General features: G+C 45.4%; 1 protein-coding gene across 1 annotated transcript in view; it reads right to left on the bottom strand.

Moving 5' to 3' along the window:
• The window catches only part of CNRIP1 (cannabinoid receptor interacting protein 1), a 69,264-nt gene extending 48,105 nt beyond the window's left edge, over positions 1–21,159 (bottom strand). Inside the window, exons 1-2 of the mRNA XM_040351264.1 lie at positions 20,871–21,159; positions 1,696–1,840 (exon numbers count right to left, since the gene is read on the bottom strand). Of these exons, the coding sequence (XP_040207198.1) occupies positions 1,696–1,840; positions 20,871–21,049 (324 nt within the window). The 5' untranslated portion in view covers positions 21,050–21,159. The remainder of the gene's footprint in view (positions 1–1,695; positions 1,841–20,870) is intronic.
• Positions 21,160–21,373: the final 214 nt, after the last annotated feature.

Genomic DNA, 21,373 nt, shown 5'->3' with positions numbered 1-21,373 from the left:
TCCATCCCAGGGGAGATTTATCTGCGGATAAATATCCGACGGAGTGTACACACCATAGGATCTATCCGCAGAAACCCATTTGATGGGATTTATCTGCGGATAGATTCTATGGTGTGTATGGGGCCTAAAGGAGAACGAAGATTCGCAGTCCAAGCACCACGGTTATGGAACGCTCTACCTACACACATTCGGATGAAAGAAAACCATCGGGCCTTCAGAAAAACTTAAGACCCATCTATTCTGAAGCGTGGCTGGACGACAACATTGGATACAGCGCCTTGAGGCGATTTAGTTCGCATTTGTAGCGATATACAAGTTACTCACTCACTCACTCATTGTAATGCATTATTAAAAAAATGCTTAAGCCCTGGTTCACATTGATGCTACAAATCGCGCTACTTCACTTGAAGTAGCGCGATTTCAAAGTAGCACGGTAGCGCGATTTCAAAGTAGCACGGTCAGCGCGATTTCAGGTGCTACTTGATGGCTTCATACACAGATGTCTCCTGAAGTCACACCTGAAAACAGCAAAAGTAGTGCAGGAACTACTTTTGCAAATCGGTGCAGCGCCGCGAAATCACTGTCGCACCGATTGGAAAGGTGCCATTGCCGGCAATAGGCTTCGAATTGTCATGCGATTTGATCTCTCAAATCACATGAAAAATCGCTCCAATGTGAACCTAGACTTAAGCATGGTATGCAGATGCATGTTGAGGACTCATAGGAAATGGATGAACGCATGTACTTTAAGGCCCCTTTCACAGGGGGCAGTGGAGGTGCGGTGACGATATAGCGGCGCTATACCGTCGTATTTACCGCGATATTCGCCCGCTAGCGGTGTGGTTTTAACCCCCGCTAGTGGCCGAAAAAGGGTTAATACCGCTGGCAATGCGCCTCTGTAGAGGCGCATTGCCGGCAGTATTACCGCGGTTTCCCGCTCCTATACCGCTCCAAAGATGCGGCTAGCAGGACTTTTGGAGTGGTCCTGCTAGTGCATCGCTTTAGTGTAAAAGCCTTCAGGCTTTCACATTGAAGACTGCAGGGCACGATTTTCTCAGGCAGTATAGCAGTGCTATTTTTAGCGCTGAACCGCCTGAAAAACGTGTCAGTATGAAAGGGGCCCAATGCCCTGTACACAGGATCGGTTCGTCTGATAAAAACGAACCGATGGATTTTTTCATCAGATATCCGATGAAGCTGACTTCCATCAGTCTTGCCTACACATCATCAGTTAAAAATCCGATCGTGTCCAACGCGGTGACGTAAAACACAACGACGTGCTGAGAAAAATGAAGTTCAATGCTTCCGAGCATGCGTCGACTTGATTCTGAGCATGTGTAGATTTTTGACCGATTGATTTCCCCACAGACGATCGTTTTTTCTATCGTTTTTTTAACTATAAGAAAAATTTAAAACAGGTTCTATTTTTTTTTTTTACAGATTATGGCAGACGGACCCTGGCTCCTGCTAAAGGACAGAAGCAAGATTTCCACAACACTATTAAACCAATGTATTTTCATTGGAAAGATAAATCTTTTAATGTCAGAGTCTCAGTCAATAGTAAGAGATAATTTAGCACATGACCATCTAGAAAACACTGAAATATCAGGTTTGGGTGGACTTACCCTTTAATTCATGAAATAACAGACTTCTATTCAGCAATATTATTCTTATCAAGTAATGATGGATTAGTACCTGGATGATGACTTGCAGGGGCTGCCTCTCCCCACTCTTGGTGTGGGTCACTCCCTCCGTGTCATAGAAAGCTGTGTAACAGACAACCTGCGGGTCTCTGGATTTCTCCTCCAGCGGAATGATGGTTCCACCTAAGTTTATATTCCTGAAATAGATATCATTGTACAGATCAATAATCAGCTACACAGAATAAAATGCCCTAATCGTGAGCCACAGACATTTAATCAATAATGAATCAAGGGCTATGCTGGTGCCCTTGTTTTGTGACCTTTTTACACCAAGAACAAGATATGTGCGTGTTCTGCATTTTGCAAGGAAGTCGTTTTTTTTTTATCTTATCGTATGGCAATTAAAAACAGTTTTGTGTTTTAAACATAGAAAAATAGATAAGTGACGGCATAAAAAAAGACAGAGTAGTCTATCGAGCCTGTCCATCTTTTTTTTTCTTTTGGGTGGGGGTTGTTTTTTTTTTGTAACCTTTTTTGTCTGAGTATAGATCTGAAGCCATTTAATGTTGATTGTCTCACTGACTCTGTTGGAAGTGTTTTCCAAGCATCAACTACCCTTTCAGTAAAATAATACTAATATATTCATTTTGAACTTTCCTCCAGTTAGTTTGAGGTCATATCCCTGTGTTCTTGATTTTGGTTTCATATTGAAAAAAAAACTGCCCTCCTGAACCTTATTCACCCCCTTGAGGTATTTAACCACTTGCCCACTGGGCACTTAAACCCCATTCCTATCCAGACCAATTTTCAGCACTCTCACATTTTGAATGACAATTACTCAGTTATGCAACACTGAAATGTGTGTCCTTTTTTTCACACAGTTTTCTTTTGGTGGTATTTAAATTTACTGAGATTGTTTTACAGTAAAACGTTGGTTTGCGAGCATAATTACTTCCAGAAACATGCTTGTAATCCAAAGCACTTGTATATCAAAGCATTTTTTTACAGGGTATAAAAAAGAAGAGAGGCGCCTCTAAGTGTAGCAATAAGTTGCTAAATGTTGTACCTTCATTAAATGTAACCATATTACTACACTTAGAGGCTCCTCTCTTCTTTTTTATACTCAGTTGTGACACGACGCTACTTGTATTTCAAGACATCTCTTGTATTTTAAGGCAGAATGTATTAAAACATTTTGCTTGTCTTGCAAAACGCTCTCAAACCAAGGTTTTACTGTATATTTATTAATGAATGAAAAAAGACTGAACATTTTACTTTGTTTCTGTTATAAAATTTTGCAAATTTGTAATTTTTCTTCATTCATTTTGGTCAAAATGTATACGGCTACATATCTTTGGTTAAAATAACCCAAATTATTTGGACCATATGGGTACCAATCAGGGGTCAAGTCCTGGGGAAAAAAATGTGGGAACTCCCACCCAAAATCCACTCCCCCAACAAAAATTAAATAAAAAATCATACGCTCATATGCATATATATATCACAGAAAATACAGTGCAACATTTATTATTTACAAAAACAAAATAAGTTAAAGGAGTTGTAAAGGAAAACATTTTTTCACCTTAATGCAATCTATGCATTAAGGTGAAAAAACACCCCTGACCCCTCGAAAGTTCCGCGCTCGGTCCAGAGATCCTCTTCGCCGCTTAGCCTGGCCACTGATTGGTTAGAGTGGACGGATTGAGAGCAGCGCAGCCATTGGCTGGCGCTGCTGTCAATCACATCCAGTGACGCGGCGTGGAGAGGGGCGGGGCCGAGTGATACAGTGAGCGGCTATGGCCACTCGCTGTATCACGGGAGCGTGCCCGCAAGGACTCATCACAATGCGAGCTCTCTCGCATGAATATGGTGAGTTCTTGCGGGGAGGACCAGAGACAGCAGCCGAGGGACCCCAGAAGACGTGGATTGGGGACACTCTGTGCAAAACGAACTGCACAGTGGAGGTAAGTATAACATGTTTGTTATTTTAAAGAATTTTCTTTTTCCTTTAGTGACCCTTTAACTTGTCAAACTAACAGAATAATCACACACACCTCGGGGTACTCGGTACTGGCCTGGCTGGTCTCAGGGTGCTGGCCTGGCTGGTCTCGGTGCTGGCCTGACTGGTCTCAGGGTGCTAGCTGGCTGGTCTCAGGGTCCCCCCTCACCTCTGTACCCCCCATGTCCAACTCTGTACCCCCTATGTCCATCTCTGTACCCCCTATGTCCATCTCTGTACCCCCTATGTCCATCTCTGTACCCCCTATGTCCATCTCTGTACCCCCCTTTGTCCATCTCTGTACCCCCTCCACCTCTGTAACCCCCCCCCATGTCAACCTCTGTAACCCCCCCCCCATGTCCACCTCTGTACCCCCTCCACCTCTGTACCCCCCATGTCCACCTCTCACCTCTGTACCCCCCCGCCCCCTCCCATGAACATCTCTGTACCAGCAATTTTCTGCAGTCTGCGACAATGAATCCCCTTCTCTCCACCGTGTTCTTTTTTACCTGATCACACGGAGGACGTGCAACACAGTCTCCGCCTATCAGACTCAGCACACAACCAGAAAACTTCACTCGGCTGTGCGCTACACAGGACTGCCAGGCAGAAGTGGGGGCGGGAGGAACACAGAGTGCAGCTCTCGCTTTGTCATTGACTCTGGTCCACAGCTCCTGACAGAGGCTGCTCGAGGCAGCGGCTGCTCTAGTCCTGCAGAGGGAACGGTGTTCCTGCTGTGAAAAAAGTGCAGGGACGTCGTTCCCACGCGTTTTTCCGCAGGACTCGAGCCCTGGTAACTATCATCGAAAATTGATCACACCTGATTTACTGATTTATAAATGTCTTGAGGCCCTGAAATGTCAGGACAGTACAAATACCCCCCAAATGACCCCTTGTTGGAAAGTAGACATTCCAAGGTATTAAGGCTCCATTCACATCTAGGCATTTTTGGGCGTTTTTCTGCTCTAAGCCTCAGATCTAAAGACGCCCAACCAGACAAATCCCATTCATTTCAATGGTCCCTGATCATATCTGAGCGTTCTGATGCCTAAAGCAAAATGCCCATCGCTCAAAAAGGCATGGTGAGTGAGTTGTAATTTTTCCCACAATTCTTTGCAAAATTAAGATTTTTTTTTTTTCTTCCACAAAGTCGTCATAATAACAAGTTATTTCTCACACACATTATATGCATACTTGCAACTACACCCCAAAATACATTCTGCTACTCGTCTGGAGTATGGCGATACCACATGTGTGAGACTTTTAGACAGCCTGGCCACATACAGAGGCCCAACATGCAGGAAGCACTGTCAGGTGTTCTAGGAGCATAAATTACACATTAAAAGCGGAGTTCCACCCAAAAGTGGAACTTCCGCTCATTTGATTCCTCCCCCCCCTCCAGTGCCACAATTGGAACCTTTCGGAGGGGAGGGGGGACAGGATACCTGTCCTTTCCCACTTCCAGGAGCCTCAGCCGCAGCTATTGACGTCACAGCTGGGGCTCCCTCCTCCTCCCACAGCCGCTGGGTCAGTAGGAGTGGGCCTCGCACATGCGCAGTAAGGTTCCCGTCATAAAGCTGAAAGGCTACACTGCTGGTTACCCTTACCCGCAATGATGGCGACAGCACCCGACAGCTGATGGAAACATCAGCTGCGGCGCCGACATCGCTGGACTCTAGGAAAGGTAAATGTCCTATTATTAAAAGCCAGCAGCTATAGTATGTGTAGCTACTGGTTTTATTTTTTATTTATTTTTTGGGCGGACCTCTGCTTTAATTTCTTGACCACCTCTTACACTTTTGAAGGCACCCCAACGTATAATGATTACATTTAGAAGGTATTTCTAACACATAGCATGTACTTAGCAAAAATTACACCCAAAAATACATTCTGCTACTCCTCCCGAGTATGGTGATACCACATGTGTGAGAGTTTTCCACAGCCTGAACACATACAGAGGCCCAACATGCAGGGAGCACCATCAGGCTTTCTAAGGGCATACATTTGAAATCTAATTTGACTACCTGTTACACGTTTGTGAGGCACTGAAGTGGCATGGATGGGTACTGATGTGGCACGGATGAGTACTGATGTGGCACGGATGAGTACTGATGTGGCACGGATGAGTACTGATGTGGCATGGATGTGGTACAGACGAGCACTGAAATGACATGGATGTGGCACAGATGAGCACTGATGTGCCACGGATGAGCGCTGATGTGGCATGGATTAGCACGGGTGAGCACTGATGTGGCACGAATGAGCACTGATGTGGCACGAATGAGCGCTGATGTGGCACGAATGAGCGCTGATGTGCATGAATGAGCACTGATGTGGCACGGATGAGCACTGATGTGGCACGGATAGGCACAGATCAGCACTGCGAGAACTTCAGATTCAGCCCACAGCACTGCTGCACCGCCTCCCTCCTCTCCTCGCACACTATACCGATCGGTGCAAGGAGAGGGGAGGAGCTGAACCAGACAGGATCCAGTTTGTTGACAACTGATCGCTCTGTCATTGGACTGAGCGATCACGTGATAAAGGGCCTCTGTCATTGGTCCTTTACCCCGATCTGTGACGTGCCGGTTCTGGAAGACCCAACAGTCATGGACATTCCCAGGTGTGCGCCCTAGGGGGCCGTCATATGTCGCCCTTCCAGAGTTATCCGACCACGCTGTAGCCATCATTCGGCTATGGCCTGGTCAGCAACTGGTTAAAGGTTTCAATCATGTCTTCACTTTTCCTTCAGACAGCACATATTTAGTTCATGAAGTCTTATAGCTGAACAGATACAAAGTTACCAAGATGTTGATGCCCTTTTAAATAGTGAATCAGTAAACATTTTATACGAATGCTTTCCTTACTAAGTAATCTGCTATTCCTCCTGTCATGGAGTGGTTTTCTAACTATTAGCTCCTGATTCAGTGACTGGTCTCAGCTGGGAGTATGACTGAATGACTGGACACCTACCTCACCCCATTAGTCCTGTATAGTCAGGATCTAGATCAGGGTTTCTCAACCAGGGTTCCTCCTGAGGTTGCTGGGGTTCATTGAGCAATGAGAAATCTCACTGACACCATTGATCCATTTGGCCATCTGTAAGGAGGGGGTTTGTTCAAATGACCACAAGTGTAAGGAACATTATTCCCACTGACCATTAAACTAATGTATCATGAGTAGTTATAGTTATTTTTAGCAGGGGTTCCCCAACTGGAAAGTTATCAAAAGTTCCTCTGTGTTGAAAAGGTTGAGAAAGGCTCATCTAGAAAGTGAAACAAACAGAATGGGCACTCCTGGCTAGTTACATTATATCTGCCCATTCATGCCCCACATTTCACCATTCTGATAGAGTGATATCAGGCCAGAGTGATGACACTGTGACAGTCAAGCAAAGCTTGCCAGGAAATGTAGCTTGCATATGAGCCTGCTATGTAACCAGGCCATGAATCAGGAATGATGACAGACAAAGAGCCACTTTGGAGGTGGAAGTTTCCAAGGGCTATGTTTTTTCTGGAGTGCAGCCTTAAAGTGGTTGTAAACCCTTTACAACCACTTTAACCTACAGGTAAGCCTAGATTAAGACTTACCTGTAGGTGCTCGAAATATCTCCCAGACCTGCACGGTCGAGGGGATATTTGCAAATCACTGTATGGCGATTTCTTCTGCGCATGCGTGGGAGTTAGAAAGGGCACGCTGTGCTGTTTCTATCTCGGGTCATGCCGTCAAAGGCGGCTCCCGTGCACATGCGACGTCACGCGACTCCGGCCAGTCACAGAGCCAGAGTTTGCAGCCCCGGAAGAAAGAGGGGTGAACAATGGACGCTCATTTCCAGCGAGGAAGACAGCGACATCGCGGGCTTCTCGTGCAGGTAAGTGTCACATAATGGGCTACTATGAGATGCATAGTAGCCCATTATGCTTTACCTTTGCAGGGAAACAAAGAGGAAGTAACACCCATCAGGGTTTACTTCCTCTTCAAAGGATTAATAAATCATTGACTGGCTACTCAGTGTTGTGGGGAAACATTCTCCTCAGTAAGCTGTTCTGGCTGACTAACCACCATGGACGATGGGGGCAAGCTTACCGAGGAGAAACGGGCAGTGAGAAATTCAGAAAAAGAAAAAAAAAAAAAGAAAAAGGTAAGTGAACCAACAATGCACTAGCTTAAAGGAACCAATTTAGAAAATAAAAAACAAACCTTTACAATCCCTTTAATTATCATATTTAAATATTTATATCAGCGCTTAAGTAATTTCACTTTAAACACATATTTAGGCGTTGCGATCAAGAGCATCGCTTTTCTCTAAATTGGGGAGCAGTTGGGGCATGGACAAACTTTCTAATCTGGCCAGCACACCTATCATCTGACTGAAGGGTACCGCGTTTGTTTGCAATCCCATATTTTAGCATGCCACCATCTGGACCTTCAGAAATAACAACTAACTGAATTTGAGATACGAAGTCTAATGCTGGTAATTACTGGCACATTTGTTCAGTAATTAGAGTGTAACTGTACTGTTTTTGAGGACTATATGATGTGAACAGATAGATTTGGAAGGTTTTCTTTAAAAAAGCCCAGAACCCTCGAACACATCCTAATCTGGCTTCTATGATTTGTATTAAAGTTAACAAGGCATAAAATCCTCATTTGCAGTGTGTTGAATGTAGACTATGACAAGGTGCGACGGCTCTCTATTGAGATGAATGATAACAGCAATGATTAGATAATAAAACCAACAAATATTTCTAGTGTCTGCAAATGTTACATTGGCTATAATTATAGATTTGACCAATTTTACTGAGAGCTTGATTGTCTCTGCAAGGAGGAGATACCCAGGTGATGGGAGAATAGCAGCAATTAGGACTTGACCCAGTTTACTTGCAGATGAAGAATGGGAGTGAGGGGGGCTGTTTTAAGGCCCCCGAGCGCATGGGAATGTTACAGAAGGCAGTTTTCATGGTCCCCCTCCACACACCTGTTAGTTAATGAGGTTAAGTTAGCATGGGGGTGGGTACTTTATCCCTCACCTGTAAGGTTAATAGGGTTGTGAGGTAAGCCAGGGAACCGATGGTAGGTCAGAGGTTAGGTCACATGTCAGCAGCGAACATTCTAGAAAAGGTGAAAGGTTATTTAGGTCAGTGAAACAAGCCTGCTCTGACCAGTCTCCTCAGGACCCTACCTTGGGTCCGTGAACTTCTGCGTCTGCTTTCCTGAGCATCACGAAGAGCATGGTTTGTCTCCTCCTTGAGAGGGCGAGGGATGAGGATGGTGAGGAATGGATGCGCTATTGTCTCTCCTTGCCGCACCTGTCAGAGCTCAGGGTGTCACCAGCTGCCTCTGCAGCATTATTTGCGAGAAATACCCAGAAAAGAGTGTGGATTTGTTGCAACACCTGGACATCATTCTGGAAGCATACAGAAATTTTGGTGGAATATCCTGGTTTGTGTATGATGAGGCTTTCCGCCAGAAAAAAAATAAAAAAAATGGGCTAGATTCAAGTAGCCCACCGTAAGTTTGTGCGGGCATAGCGTATGTTATTTACTCTACGCCGCCGCAACTTACACGGGCAAGTGCAGTATTCACAAAGCACTTGCTCCGTAAGTTGTGGCGGCGTAGCGTAAATGGGGCCAGCGTAAGCGCGCCTAATTCAATTGAGTATGAGGGGGCGTGTTTTATGTAAATGGGTGGTGACCCGACGTGATTGACGTGCATGCGCCGTCCGTGGAAATTCCCAGTGTGCATTGCTCCAAAGTACCCTGCAAGGACGTCATTGGTTTCGACGTGAACGTAAATTACGTCCAGCCCCATTCGCAAACGACTTACGCAAACGACGTAAAAAACTTAAAAAATTCAAAATTTGACGCGGGAACGACATCCATACTTAAATTTGCGTACGCCTCATAATAGCAGGAGCAACCTTATGCCGAAAAAGCCTGACGTAAAAAAATAGCGCCGGGCGTACGTAAATTTGTGAATCAGCGTATCTAGGTCATTTGCATATTCTACGCCGAAAACAAAGGAAGCGCCACCTAGCAGCCAGTGTAAATATGCACCCTAAGATACGACGGTGTAAGAGACTTACGCCAGTCGGATCTTAGGCTAATTTCGACGTATCTTGCTTTCTAAATACAGAAAAGAAGATACGCCGGCGCAGCTTTGAATTTACGCGGCGTATCTATAGATACGCCGGCGTAAATCAATACTGAATCTAGCCCTATCTGTGCATCCCAGTTTGAAGTGGGGGACTAAGGACATTGGGCTGTGGCTGAATCTTTTTCTGCCCTAGCGGTCGTTTAATGTCAAGCCTCAGCCCCCTGTCTCGGCGCCAGCTGGTGCATACAGGAAGGGTATATGTTTCTCATTCAACGACTCCCAATGCAAATGGCCTGGTTCATGCAGGTATCGGCACGAATGTGCATTTTGCAGGGTACACACCCTGTTGCAAAATGCTTCAAAAAAATTTCAATTTCCACTCAACCACAAAATAGAGACTCTTTTTCAAAAGTCCCCATCTCCAGTGAAGTTGAAAAAAATGCTCCCTTGGCTGCAATGTTACACAGAGAAGCGGACGGCCCTTCTGCTCTTTGAAAGGTTTAACAAAGGTTTTTTACTTCCCCCCTTTTCAGGTCAGGGTTGTATGCTTACGAGCAACTTAAAATCAGCCTTGGAGTTTCCAGACGTGGTTAGGGAAAAAATGTTGAAAGAAATTAAGGAAGGGAGGGTATCGGGCCCCTTTTTGCACCCACCTTTCGTTAATTTTAGAATATCACCTTTAGGGGTGGTCCCGAAAAGGGAACATGGGTCCTTTTGGCTGATCCATCACTTGTCTTATCCGAAGGGAGAGTCCTTGAATGATCAGATTTGTGATGAGTTAGCCTCGGTTCATTACTCTACATTTGAGGATGCCTTGGTTAAGATACGCAAGTTGGGCCGAGGGGCACTTATGACTAAGGCAGATGTTCAGTCGGCCTTTCGTTTGCTGTCCATCAATCCTTTGTCATTTAATTCCTTAGGCTTTACATTTGATGACTGCTTCATTTTTGATCGATGCCTCCCAATGGGGTGCTCGCTCTCGTGCAATTATTTTGAAGCCTTTGCAACATTCCTTGAATGGGTGGTAAAGGTGCAATCTGGTTCGTCCTTCGTTTTACACTATTTGGACGATTTCCTTTTTTTGGGCAATTCCATTCCAGATTGTGCTATTGTCCTGAATGCATTTCTAGAGATCTGTAAGTTGTTTAACATTCCATTAGCTAATGAGAAGACTATTATGCCTACATCTCGGTTAATATTCCTGGGGATCGCTATTGAAACCCCCTTCCATGGAATTTGAACTGCCGGCTGATAAGATTGAGCAATTGGTGGTTAATATTCATACAATAATTAGGAGGAGGAAGGCTATTCTGAGGGATGTACAGAATTACTTGGTCTTCTGGCTTTTTCAACTAGAGTCCTTCTGGTAGGCCGGATATTTTCAAGACGTCTTTATCTAGCCATTTCTGGATATAAATCTCCCACCTCCCATATCAGGATTACTTCAGAAATTAGAGCGGATCTGTTGGTTTGGGCCCAGTTTTTGGAAAAGTTCAATGGTAGAGCTATTTTTCAATTTGTGACTGATCAGGATTTCTGCTTTTTTACTGATGTGGCGGGATCGGTTAGTTTTTCAGCATTATGGAGAACCCACTGGTGCGCTTCATTGTGGCATCCAGATTGGCGCAGAAAAGGTCACCTTAAAAACATAGTAATTCTGGAATTATATCCCATTTTAGTTGCATTGGAGATTTGGGGTGAGTATTTTGTGAATAGACGCCTCCTTTTCAGTACTGACAATAAAGGGGTCCTCTTCGCGATAAATTGTCTGTTATCCAAATCACAGCCTGTCATTTCTTTAATTCGGTACCTTGTTTTTAAATGCTTAAGTCTGAATGTGTGGATCAAGGCTCGTTATTTACCTGGTAAATTAAAGCGGGGGTTCACCCTATATAAAAAAAAAATATATATATTTTTTTCCTCTAGCATTAAATTCGGCATAGTAGCGCGAGCTACAGTATGCCTGTCTGTATTTTTTTATCCCCGTACTCACTGTGCTATTGTACATTGAAGATTCCGGGGAATGGGCGTTCCTATGGAGAGAGAAGGTGATTGACGGCCGGCCCTGGCACGTCACGCTTCTCCGGAAATAGCCGAAATAGGCTTGGCTCTTCACGGCGCCTGCGCATAGCCTGTGCGCAGGCGCCGTGAAGAGCCGAGACCTACTCCGGCTGTCTTCGGGGAGCGTGACGTGCCAGAGCCGGCCGTCAATCATCCTCCCTCTCCATAGGCACGCCCATTCCCCGCGGGAGTCGGAATCTTCAATGTACAATTGCACAGTGAGTACGGGGATAAAAAAATACAGACAGGCATACTGTAGCTCGCGCTACTATGCCGAATGTAATGCTAGACTGTTGTTAAGGAGGGTGAACCACCGCTTTAAATGACATTGCAGACTCTCTCTCACGTTTGCAGATGAAGAGATTCAGGTTGCTGTTTCCAGATGCGGACGAGGAAGGGACCCAGTGCCCGGCTCATCTTTGGGACTTGATTTAGATTTAGTTAGTGCAAATATAATAAGATCCATTTCTCCCTCTACCTTTGCAGCGTATTCGTCAGCATGGTCGCAGTGGCTGTCCCATTTACATCTGTTGGGTGAGCATCATTCGTCCTTTTCTGAACATTTAATTTTGTATTTTTTTAACAGTTTAATGTCCAAGTCCTTATCCTGGGCCAAGGTAAACAAAACTCTATTTCTTTTTTCCGGCAAGCTACACCATCACCCTTCATGCTCTTCCTTCTTTTCAGTAAAACAGGCCCTTAAGGGTTATAGGAAAGTTGCAACTCATCCTGACACCAGAATGGCGATTACTCCAAATATTCTTACCAAATTGTGTTCGGCAGTAGAGGAGGTATGTATTTCATGTTATGAGGCTACTCTTTTTAAGGCGTTTTTTTTCATTACTTTTTTTCGGGGCATTCAGGATATCGGAAGTCATTTCCCCTACTAAACATTCCAAGGCTGGTCTTCGATTGTCACAGGTTGTCGTAGATGACAATGGCATTAAACTTTTTTTGTCAAAATCAAAATCGGATCAGTTCGGCAAAGGTACCTGGCTCCAGTTGAATTAATTCCCGAATTCCCCTATTTGCCCAGTTCCGTTGTTGAGAATTTTTTTGCGGGTTAGAGGTTCAGGGGGGGAATTGCTGTTCATCCACGTTAATAATGGCCTTCCACTATCCTTATATCAGTTTAAGGCGGTCTTCCACAAATGTCTAAAATTGTTGAACTTGGATTAATTATCATTGTCGTCGCATTCATTTCGCATAGGGGCAGCTACAGAGGCCGCCAGGCTGGGGTTGTATGCGGGTAGTATTAAACGCATTGGTAGATGGCAGTCTGATGCATACAAGTTATACATTCGTCCTAATTGTTTATTTTGATTTACAGGTCAGGCTCTGTCAGGCTGGATCTTAGGGCACTCGTTCATATTCTGGCCTGAAAGGAGAGCTTTGCGAAGAGTATATTCCGGAAGCTTGAATTTCGACCCTGCGGTGGTAAATATTGTATGGCATAGTAGGAGGGGTATGCTCTGGCATGCTTTGTTTGATGAGTTGGGTTTCATGTTCCAGAAGTTGCCAATTCCTGATATACTAATTTTACACATTGGAGGAAATGACATAGGGCGCATAAAGACCCTTGATTTAATTTTTCAGATTAAATATGATCTTCTTCAGTTTCACTTGTCATTTCCTGGGATTATCCTGGTATTCTCAGAAATTGTGCCAATGTTGGTGTGGTCTAACTCTCCATTGGACACGGTTAGAAAGAGGATAAATAGGACAATGGCAAAGTTCATGCCCACTATTGGGGGGTTTTCCTTTAGACACGTAGACCTAGAGGGAGGAGTATCAGGTCTCTTTAGAGAAGACGGGGTTCACCTGTCGGACATTGGTCTTGACATATTCAATAATGACCTGCAGAGTGTAGTGGAGTTGGCCGCGAGGCGGGGTGGTTGGCCCAGTCTTGTTTTATAAAAAAAAAAACAAGTCTGGCTTGTGGGGTTATTTAAAAAAAAAAAATAGTATAAGTGTACCGAGTCGTAGTGGCTGGGTTGGTTACTGTGTGTGGTTTTAAGAGATTAAGTTATTTGTGTTTACAATTGGTGACTATGAATGGTATATGTTGATGAAATAAAGTTGTTATATGGTAAATACCAATAATAAAGTCCTGCGGCCAAGTTTACCCCACTATATTGTGTTGGTCATTCTTTATAAGTTGTCAATTTCTGTATACAGTCCCATGTGCTTTATTAATGCGCTTTTTTTTCTCAGGAAAGTGACAAATGACTGGTCAACTGACCATTTGTTAAAGGGGTTGTAAAGGTTTGTTTTTTATTTTCTAAATATGTTCCTTTAAGCTAGTGCATTGTTGGTTCACTTACCTTTTCCTTCGATTTCCCTTCTAAATGTTTTTTTTTCTTTGTCTGAATTTCTCACTTCCTCTTCCCCCTCAGTAAGCTGTTCAGGCTGACTAACCCCAAGCCAAAACAGCTCGGATAATGGGGGCAAGCTTACTGAGGAGAAACAAGAAGTGAGAAATTCAGACAAAGAAAAAAAAAATGAAAGTAAATCGAAGGAAAAGGTTAGTGACCCAACAATGCACTAGCTTAAAGGAACCTCTTTATAAAATAAAAAACTAACCTTTACAACCTCTTTAACATCTCATGCCGAAAATGTTACTTGCCTAGGTGTTATGTTGATCCACTTGTTTCAATACTTTGACCAAGGACAAGTATGCAGAAAAGGACATCTGACTCTTTTCTTTCTTGATCTACACATTTATTGTCATGGATATGCAATAAAGTCTGGCAGCTCACCTGTCTCCATCTGTTCATTAGAGGCCTGACTCTGTTCTGGTTGCCTTTTTATCACCTCTCCTTCCTGTATGGCCCCACCCAGGCCATCCTAGGAAGTCTATATTAACTGTTGTACTACAGGTCTGCAGTGCTGTTCAACCGTGTTGTTAGCTTAGTTCCTGTCTGCAGTGTGCTACGATTACCTTCCTGTGTACTGTTTTTAGCTCGTCCCTGACTTCTCCTGTTTGCCTGTGACCATGACCTTTTTCCTGTCCCTCAGTTACCCTTGTCTGCCTGTTGCCCTGACCTCGGCTTACCCATCACTATCGCTTGTCCTGCTTGCTGCTTCCCCTCTTTCCCTGCAGAGCGTGACCTAGGGGATCCCAGGGGTCGCGACCTGGATCCAGCTGCGGCAAAGGCCATCCTCACCACTAGAGGCTCTGGTGAACACAAAGCTGGGTCTTAGAATCCGCGCCCTAGGGGATCTTGGGTTCACACTTCTTCTCTGATAGCAGCAGTCAGCTATAGGGTTCACTACCCTGTGGTGCATCCCTGACCACAACGGGGTGCACTTGTCACCTGGCCACAGGTGACCTGACATTTATTCTGGGTTGGTGACCTAAGCAGGCCATACATGGGTCAAATTCCGAAATATTTTTCTTATAAAAATCATATTTCGCACCATTAGTGGGCTGCAGCAACGGACGATTTTCATGCAGCCTTCGAATCTGAGTGATCAGACATTTTGACAATTTCCAATCAATGATGGAAGAATTGTGCGAGAAATAGAATTGAAAAAGAAATGCTGTGACCTGGAAAGAAAAGAAGATTCACAGTCAGAAAAAATATTTTCTGTGGCAACATGAGGTGAAATGAAAGGCTTGGTTGGATGAATTTCAAAATCAATGGTGGCACCATTGATCACAAAATGCATGAAATTTCTGATCTTCGAAAAAAAAATAGTTCATAATTTGACCCATGTATGGCCTGCATTAGAATGTACTGAAGCCAGATGGTCAATATAACAGCCAGGCAACTAGCAAAATGAGGTCAACAATGACAATCCTTATTTTTCTCTTAGTACAGGTTTGTTTTTAAGGATAACTGTACTTTTTAAACTGGTATATATTAAATATCCCTCTAGTATTCCCTCAAATTCTACACGGTCCATGCTTCTCAAACAGGCTTATGGCCTTTCCATAGAAATAAGTAGGGAATGTATTGCCCATGTGTAGTCCTCGTAGGAGGTGGCTGTAGGGCTTTCAGCAGATGTCCAAGTGGAGATCTACAAGGCTCAGGGACAATGTAGTGTAGTAGTTGAGTAGAATGCTGGGGGGGTTAAACAAAAACTGTACTAAGGGCTCATTCACACCAAAATGCAGTGCGGGAAACCCCTTTTCTGTCTGTGTTTCCCACACTGCGCTCAAAACACACTGGATGTGTCATCTGCTGCGAGTGTTAATGTATTCCGAACGACAACCCAAATGCAGATTGCAAAGGCAGTGCCTTTTCCAGCACCAGATCTTATGGTACCACAATGTATGGGGGTGGGACTGACTGGGGGAGGGGACATATTGTTGTTCCTTAGTAGTAGATTACACACACAAATCCCTGTGCTGGTTCTCGTGCACATGATCGTGTGTGGCCGGTGGCGATTGCGGCCGCCGGCCACGCGCATCAGGTCCCCCACCGCACAACGGGCACGCGTGACCACTGGCGGCTCTTAAAGGAAAGGACGTACCCATTCGGGGTTTCGCCCAGGAGAGCCATTTTGCCGCAGTATAAGTACGTGAACTGGTCGGGAACTGGTTAGTGTAAATCCCTAACATATTAAAAGGTTACTGATATTGTACTGTATAACAGATTGTGGAAGTCAGTTTAATTTTTACAGACATGTTACCTTTTGCCAGTTAATCATCAAGGGAAAATCAGCGTAACGTCTAACTCCATTCAAAACCTTTTACTTTGTTTTGGTCAAAGCAAGAAACGGATAAAAACTCCACAAGATTATTATTTGCAGTATGCATACTTATTGGGCAGATAATGTTACGGTCCTAATTTTTAGAACTCATGGTATGTCTGTGCAGCTGCTGCGACCCAATTGTTTGCCTACAAACCTGTGAGGGTAATAGAGCCCTGCAAGGGTGTACAGCATTATACGCCCAGTGTGAATAAAGCCTAAAGCCCTGTACAAACGATCGGTTTGTCTGATGAAAACGAACCGCTTTCATCGGACAAACCGATCGTGTGTGGGCCCCATCGGTTTGTTTTCCATCGGTGGAAAAAAAACTAGAACATGTTTTAAAATTTTCCTATGGATAAAAAAACGATAGAAAAAAACGATCGTCTGTGTGAAACTCCATTGGAGAAAAAAAAAATGCTCGGAAGCATTGAACTTCATTTTTCTCAGCACGTTGTAGTGTTTTACGTCACCGCGTTGGACACGGTCGGATTTTTGACTGATGGCGTGTAGGCAAGACTGATGAAAGTCAGCTTCATCGGATATCCGACGAAAACATCCATCTGATTTAGATTCCATCAGATAGCCGATCGTGTGTACAGGGCATTAGGCTCCATTCGCACTTTGTGATTTGAAATCGTCAAGCAATGTGCATTTGCATGCCATTATCCTTCAATGGCACCCCAAACGTTATATGTTACTGCCGCCATTGTTGCATGGCAAGTCACGCCTTTAAAAATCAGTTGAAGCGTATTGTCTAAAAAGGAGCAGGAGCTTCTTTTCGGACAATAAAACACCCATAAGGCTGCCCTAAGTGAATGGGCTTGTCCTATATGGCATGACCAACGTGCTTTTAAAATCACGTAACTGGAACGCTCATGTGGACAGGGTCTAAAGCCCCATACACATGGACAGAATATCAGAAGATATTTGCCGGTACAAAAAATACCGGCCAACATTCTGCCCGTGCGTATGCTGGTCTGTTGTCGTTTTTCGGTAAAAATAAGTACAAATTGGTGTTTATTATTTGGTCTTTGTGAAAGTTATAATGTCCACAAGCTATGGTGCCAATATCTGAAAATTGATCACACCTGAAGTACTGACGGCCTATCTAATTTCTTGAGACCCTAACATGCCAGAAAAGTACAAATACCCCCCAAATGACCCCTTTTTGGAAATTAGACATTTCAAGGTATTTAGAAAGAGGCATGGTGAGTTTTTTGAAGTTGTAATTTTTTCCCACAATTCTCATATTAGCAGGTTATTTCTCACACGCAGCATATGCATACCACAAATTACACCCCAAAACACATTCTGCTATTCCTCCTGACCCGATTATGGTGATACCACATGTGTGAGACTTTTATACAGCGTGGCCACATACAGAGGCCCAACATGCAGGGAGCACCTTCAGGCGTTCTGGAGCACGCAGGCCAATTCTGACATTTCTCTCCTACATGGAAAAATCATTATTTATTTGCTAGAAAATTACATAGAACCCCAAAACATTATATATGTTTGTTTAGCAAATAACCTTTTTTTTTGAGAATACAATGGCAGTCTCAGGGCCTGTTTACACTGGAATGCAGTGCGGGAGAGCCACATAACTTGCGATCTGATGCGAGGGTCAGTTCAAGTTAACGACACCTTAAACGCATTGTGTTTGCCCAGACCTGCCCGCACTGGATCGCATGGTACAAAAGTATTATGCGATTCGGGTCCTGCACGTTTCAAAAAGTAGTCGATGTACTACTTTTGCTGTGGTGCAATTTCAGTCCAGTATTTCATTTTGAATTTGGAGCATTTAGTGCATCTCAATGTAAAAGCATTTTATAACTACCGGTACCTTAAATTTACATTGTAGTACTCAAGTTGCCAGGAAGTTATCTGGCAAAGTTGCGACTTTCAGGTCGCAGTAGTGTGCACTGAGCCTCAGGGCCCCTCTCCCGCACAGATGTTGAATTGGAGTGAGGGAGGGGCAGGTACCATGATTGGAGTTCAGTTTTAGGGCTCATTTATACCTGTGTTCATGGGGGGGAAGGGGGTTTACTACCGCTGGATGGGTCTTAAACCAGCTGAAAATGTGGCGCTTTCCTGCCCAGCTGTGGCAAAAATTCTACTCCTTGTTGTCGTATTTGGTCAGCAGAACCTGATCAATGTAACCACTTGCTGACCGCAGTATGGCTCCCCTGTGCGAATTGCTGTAGCTGCACAGCAGGTGCTTTAAGGGGTATAGGGGACGTGCTCACCCCCCACTGCATCACTTAGGAGCCAATGTGCGTGCCCAGCTGTGATGTCCGCCGGGCACTCGAGAGCAATCAACAGGCAGCCTTTAGATTGTCTCCTCCATCGTTTGAATGAGCTGCAAATTGCACCAGCACGCAGTAATCGTAGTACTGTGGGACCATGCGATTTGGTGCCTGCAAATGCACTGCGTTCGCAATCTGCATTTGGGGAGTTGTTGGCATCTGCAGCAGATTGTTTTGGTATGAACTGGCTCTTAGAGTAAAAAAATTAAAATTCTAAAGGTAGGCAGGTGACATGTTTGGAGTTCTGCTTTTAGAAGGATGGACATGAAGTACACTTTGCACTATTGTATGATGACACTTCTACATACTGTATATAGAATACAATATAGTGTGCTATCCTCCCCCTGGTCACATGATCAGCCTCCATTGACTGTACAGGATCCTCCATGATGGCATCCACTCCCATCCTATAAATGCAAATCTGAAAATCCTGCAACATCTGTGCACCCCGCTGTCAGCTGATCCTGGAATCCACCTCCTCCTCCAGTCCTCCCAGAAGATGATCTCTATAAAGGATCCATCTGATACATTGTATGGACTGGAAATGCTCCCATAGTGCAACTTATAAGACATTGGACTGAACTATACTATGGATTTTCTGCTGGATCATGTCTGCAGATCTCCCCCTGATGCCCTATGGGCCCTGATGAGTTGGATGCAGTGACCCCCCTATAGGCCCTGATGAGTTGGATGCAGTGACCCCCCTATAGGCCCTGATGAGGAGGATGCAGTGACCCCCCCCCCTATAGGGTCTGATGAGGAGGATGCAGTGACCCCCCTATAGGCCCTGATAAGAAGGATGCAGTGACCCCCCCCCCCTATAGGCCCTGATAAGAAGGATGCAGTGACCCCCCTATAGGCCCTGATGAGGCAGATGCAGTGACCCCCCTATAAGCCCTGATGAGGACGATACAGTGACCCCCCCCCCTTATAGGCCCTGATGAGGAGGATGCAGCGACCCCCCCTATAGGCCCTGATGGGGAGGATGCAGTGACCCCCCTATAGGGCCTGATAAGAAGGATGCAGTGACCCCCCTATAGGCCCTGATGAGGAGTATGCAGTGACCCCCCTATAGGCCCTGATGAGGAGGATGCAGTGACCCCCCTATAGGCCCTGATGAGGAGGATGCAGTGACCCCCCCTATAGGCCCTGATAAGAAGGATGCAGTGACCCCCCCCCCTATAGGCCCTGATAAGAAGGATGCAGTGACCCCCCTATAGGCCCTGATGAGGAGGATGCAGTGACCCCCCTATAAGCCCTGATGAGGACGATACAGTGACCCCCCCCCCTTATAGGCCCTGATGAGGAGGATGCAGCGACCCCCCCTATAGGCCCTGATGGGGAGGATGCAGTGACCCCCCTATAGGCCCTGATGAGGAGGATGCAGTGACCCCCCTATAGGCCCTGATGAGGAGGATGCAGCGACCCCCCTATAGGCCCTGATGAGGAGGATGCAGCGACCCCCTATAGGGTCTGATTAGGAGGATGCAGTGACCCCCCTAAAGGCCCTGATGGGGAGGATGCAGTGACCCCCCCTATAGGCCCTGATGGGAAGGATGCAGTGACCCCCCCCCTATAGGCCCTGATGGGGAGGATGCAGTGACCCCCCCCCCTATAGGCCCTGATGAGTAGGATGCAGTGACCCCCCTATAGGCCCTGATGGGGAGGATGCAGTGACCCCCCCTATAGGCCCTGATGAGGAGGATGCAGTGACCCCCCTATAGGCCCTGATGGGGAGGATGCAGTGACACCCCCTATAGGCCCTGATGAGGAGGATACAGTGACCCCCCTGTGTACATTGCTGTGTATGGTCAGCCTTATATCTCGATGACAGCTCAGCACAGTCATCCCCCTTCATATATCCCTATGGCTGTTCTAGACAATGCCAGGGGGTAAGAAGATGCCAGCTGCTGCAGCGACCAATCAGATGGTGGCATTCAGCTATTTCCAATAGACGGAATAGTCAGCGCTGGCTGCTGATTGGGCGCTGCAGCCCCCCGGTCTTACCTTGCAGTGATTGCTCTCAGCATCCCCACAATGGCAGTACACGGCTCCGGTACTCACGTTGCTTTCAGCGCTCCGGGCTTCAGCACCACCTCGATCCTGTACTTGGCCCCGGTCAGTAATTTGATGGTCCGGTTCTGGCCGAACCTCTGTCCGTCCACCTTAAAATACACCGGGCCGTCATTGGGCTGGATCTTCAGGGAGACCGCGATCTTCACCAGGTTCGGGATCTCCCCCATGTCTGTCCTGACACTGACAGCTGGGCGGGGGAAGGAGGAGGAGGAGGAGGGATCGGCGCTCCCTATGGGACCCGTACACAGGGATGGAGGAGGAAGGACGGCGGCCGGGCAATCTAATCCTCTGTGATTGCAGCATTCTAATCCCATCTCCGGGGAGGAGGAGGAGGGACACATCTCCTCCCTGGACACATATCAGTGTATAGAATATATCAGCAGTATATATATACTGTATACAGATCATATATACTGTATACAGATCATATACAATAGACTCATTCTATATACAGATCATATATACTGTATACAGATCATATACAATAGACT

Source organism: Rana temporaria, chromosome 4 (genome assembly GCF_905171775.1).
Source record: "Rana temporaria chromosome 4, aRanTem1.1, whole genome shotgun sequence".
Lineage (NCBI taxonomy): Eukaryota > Metazoa > Chordata > Amphibia > Anura > Ranidae > Rana > Rana temporaria.
This window is presented reverse-complemented; position numbering and strand designations above follow the sequence as displayed.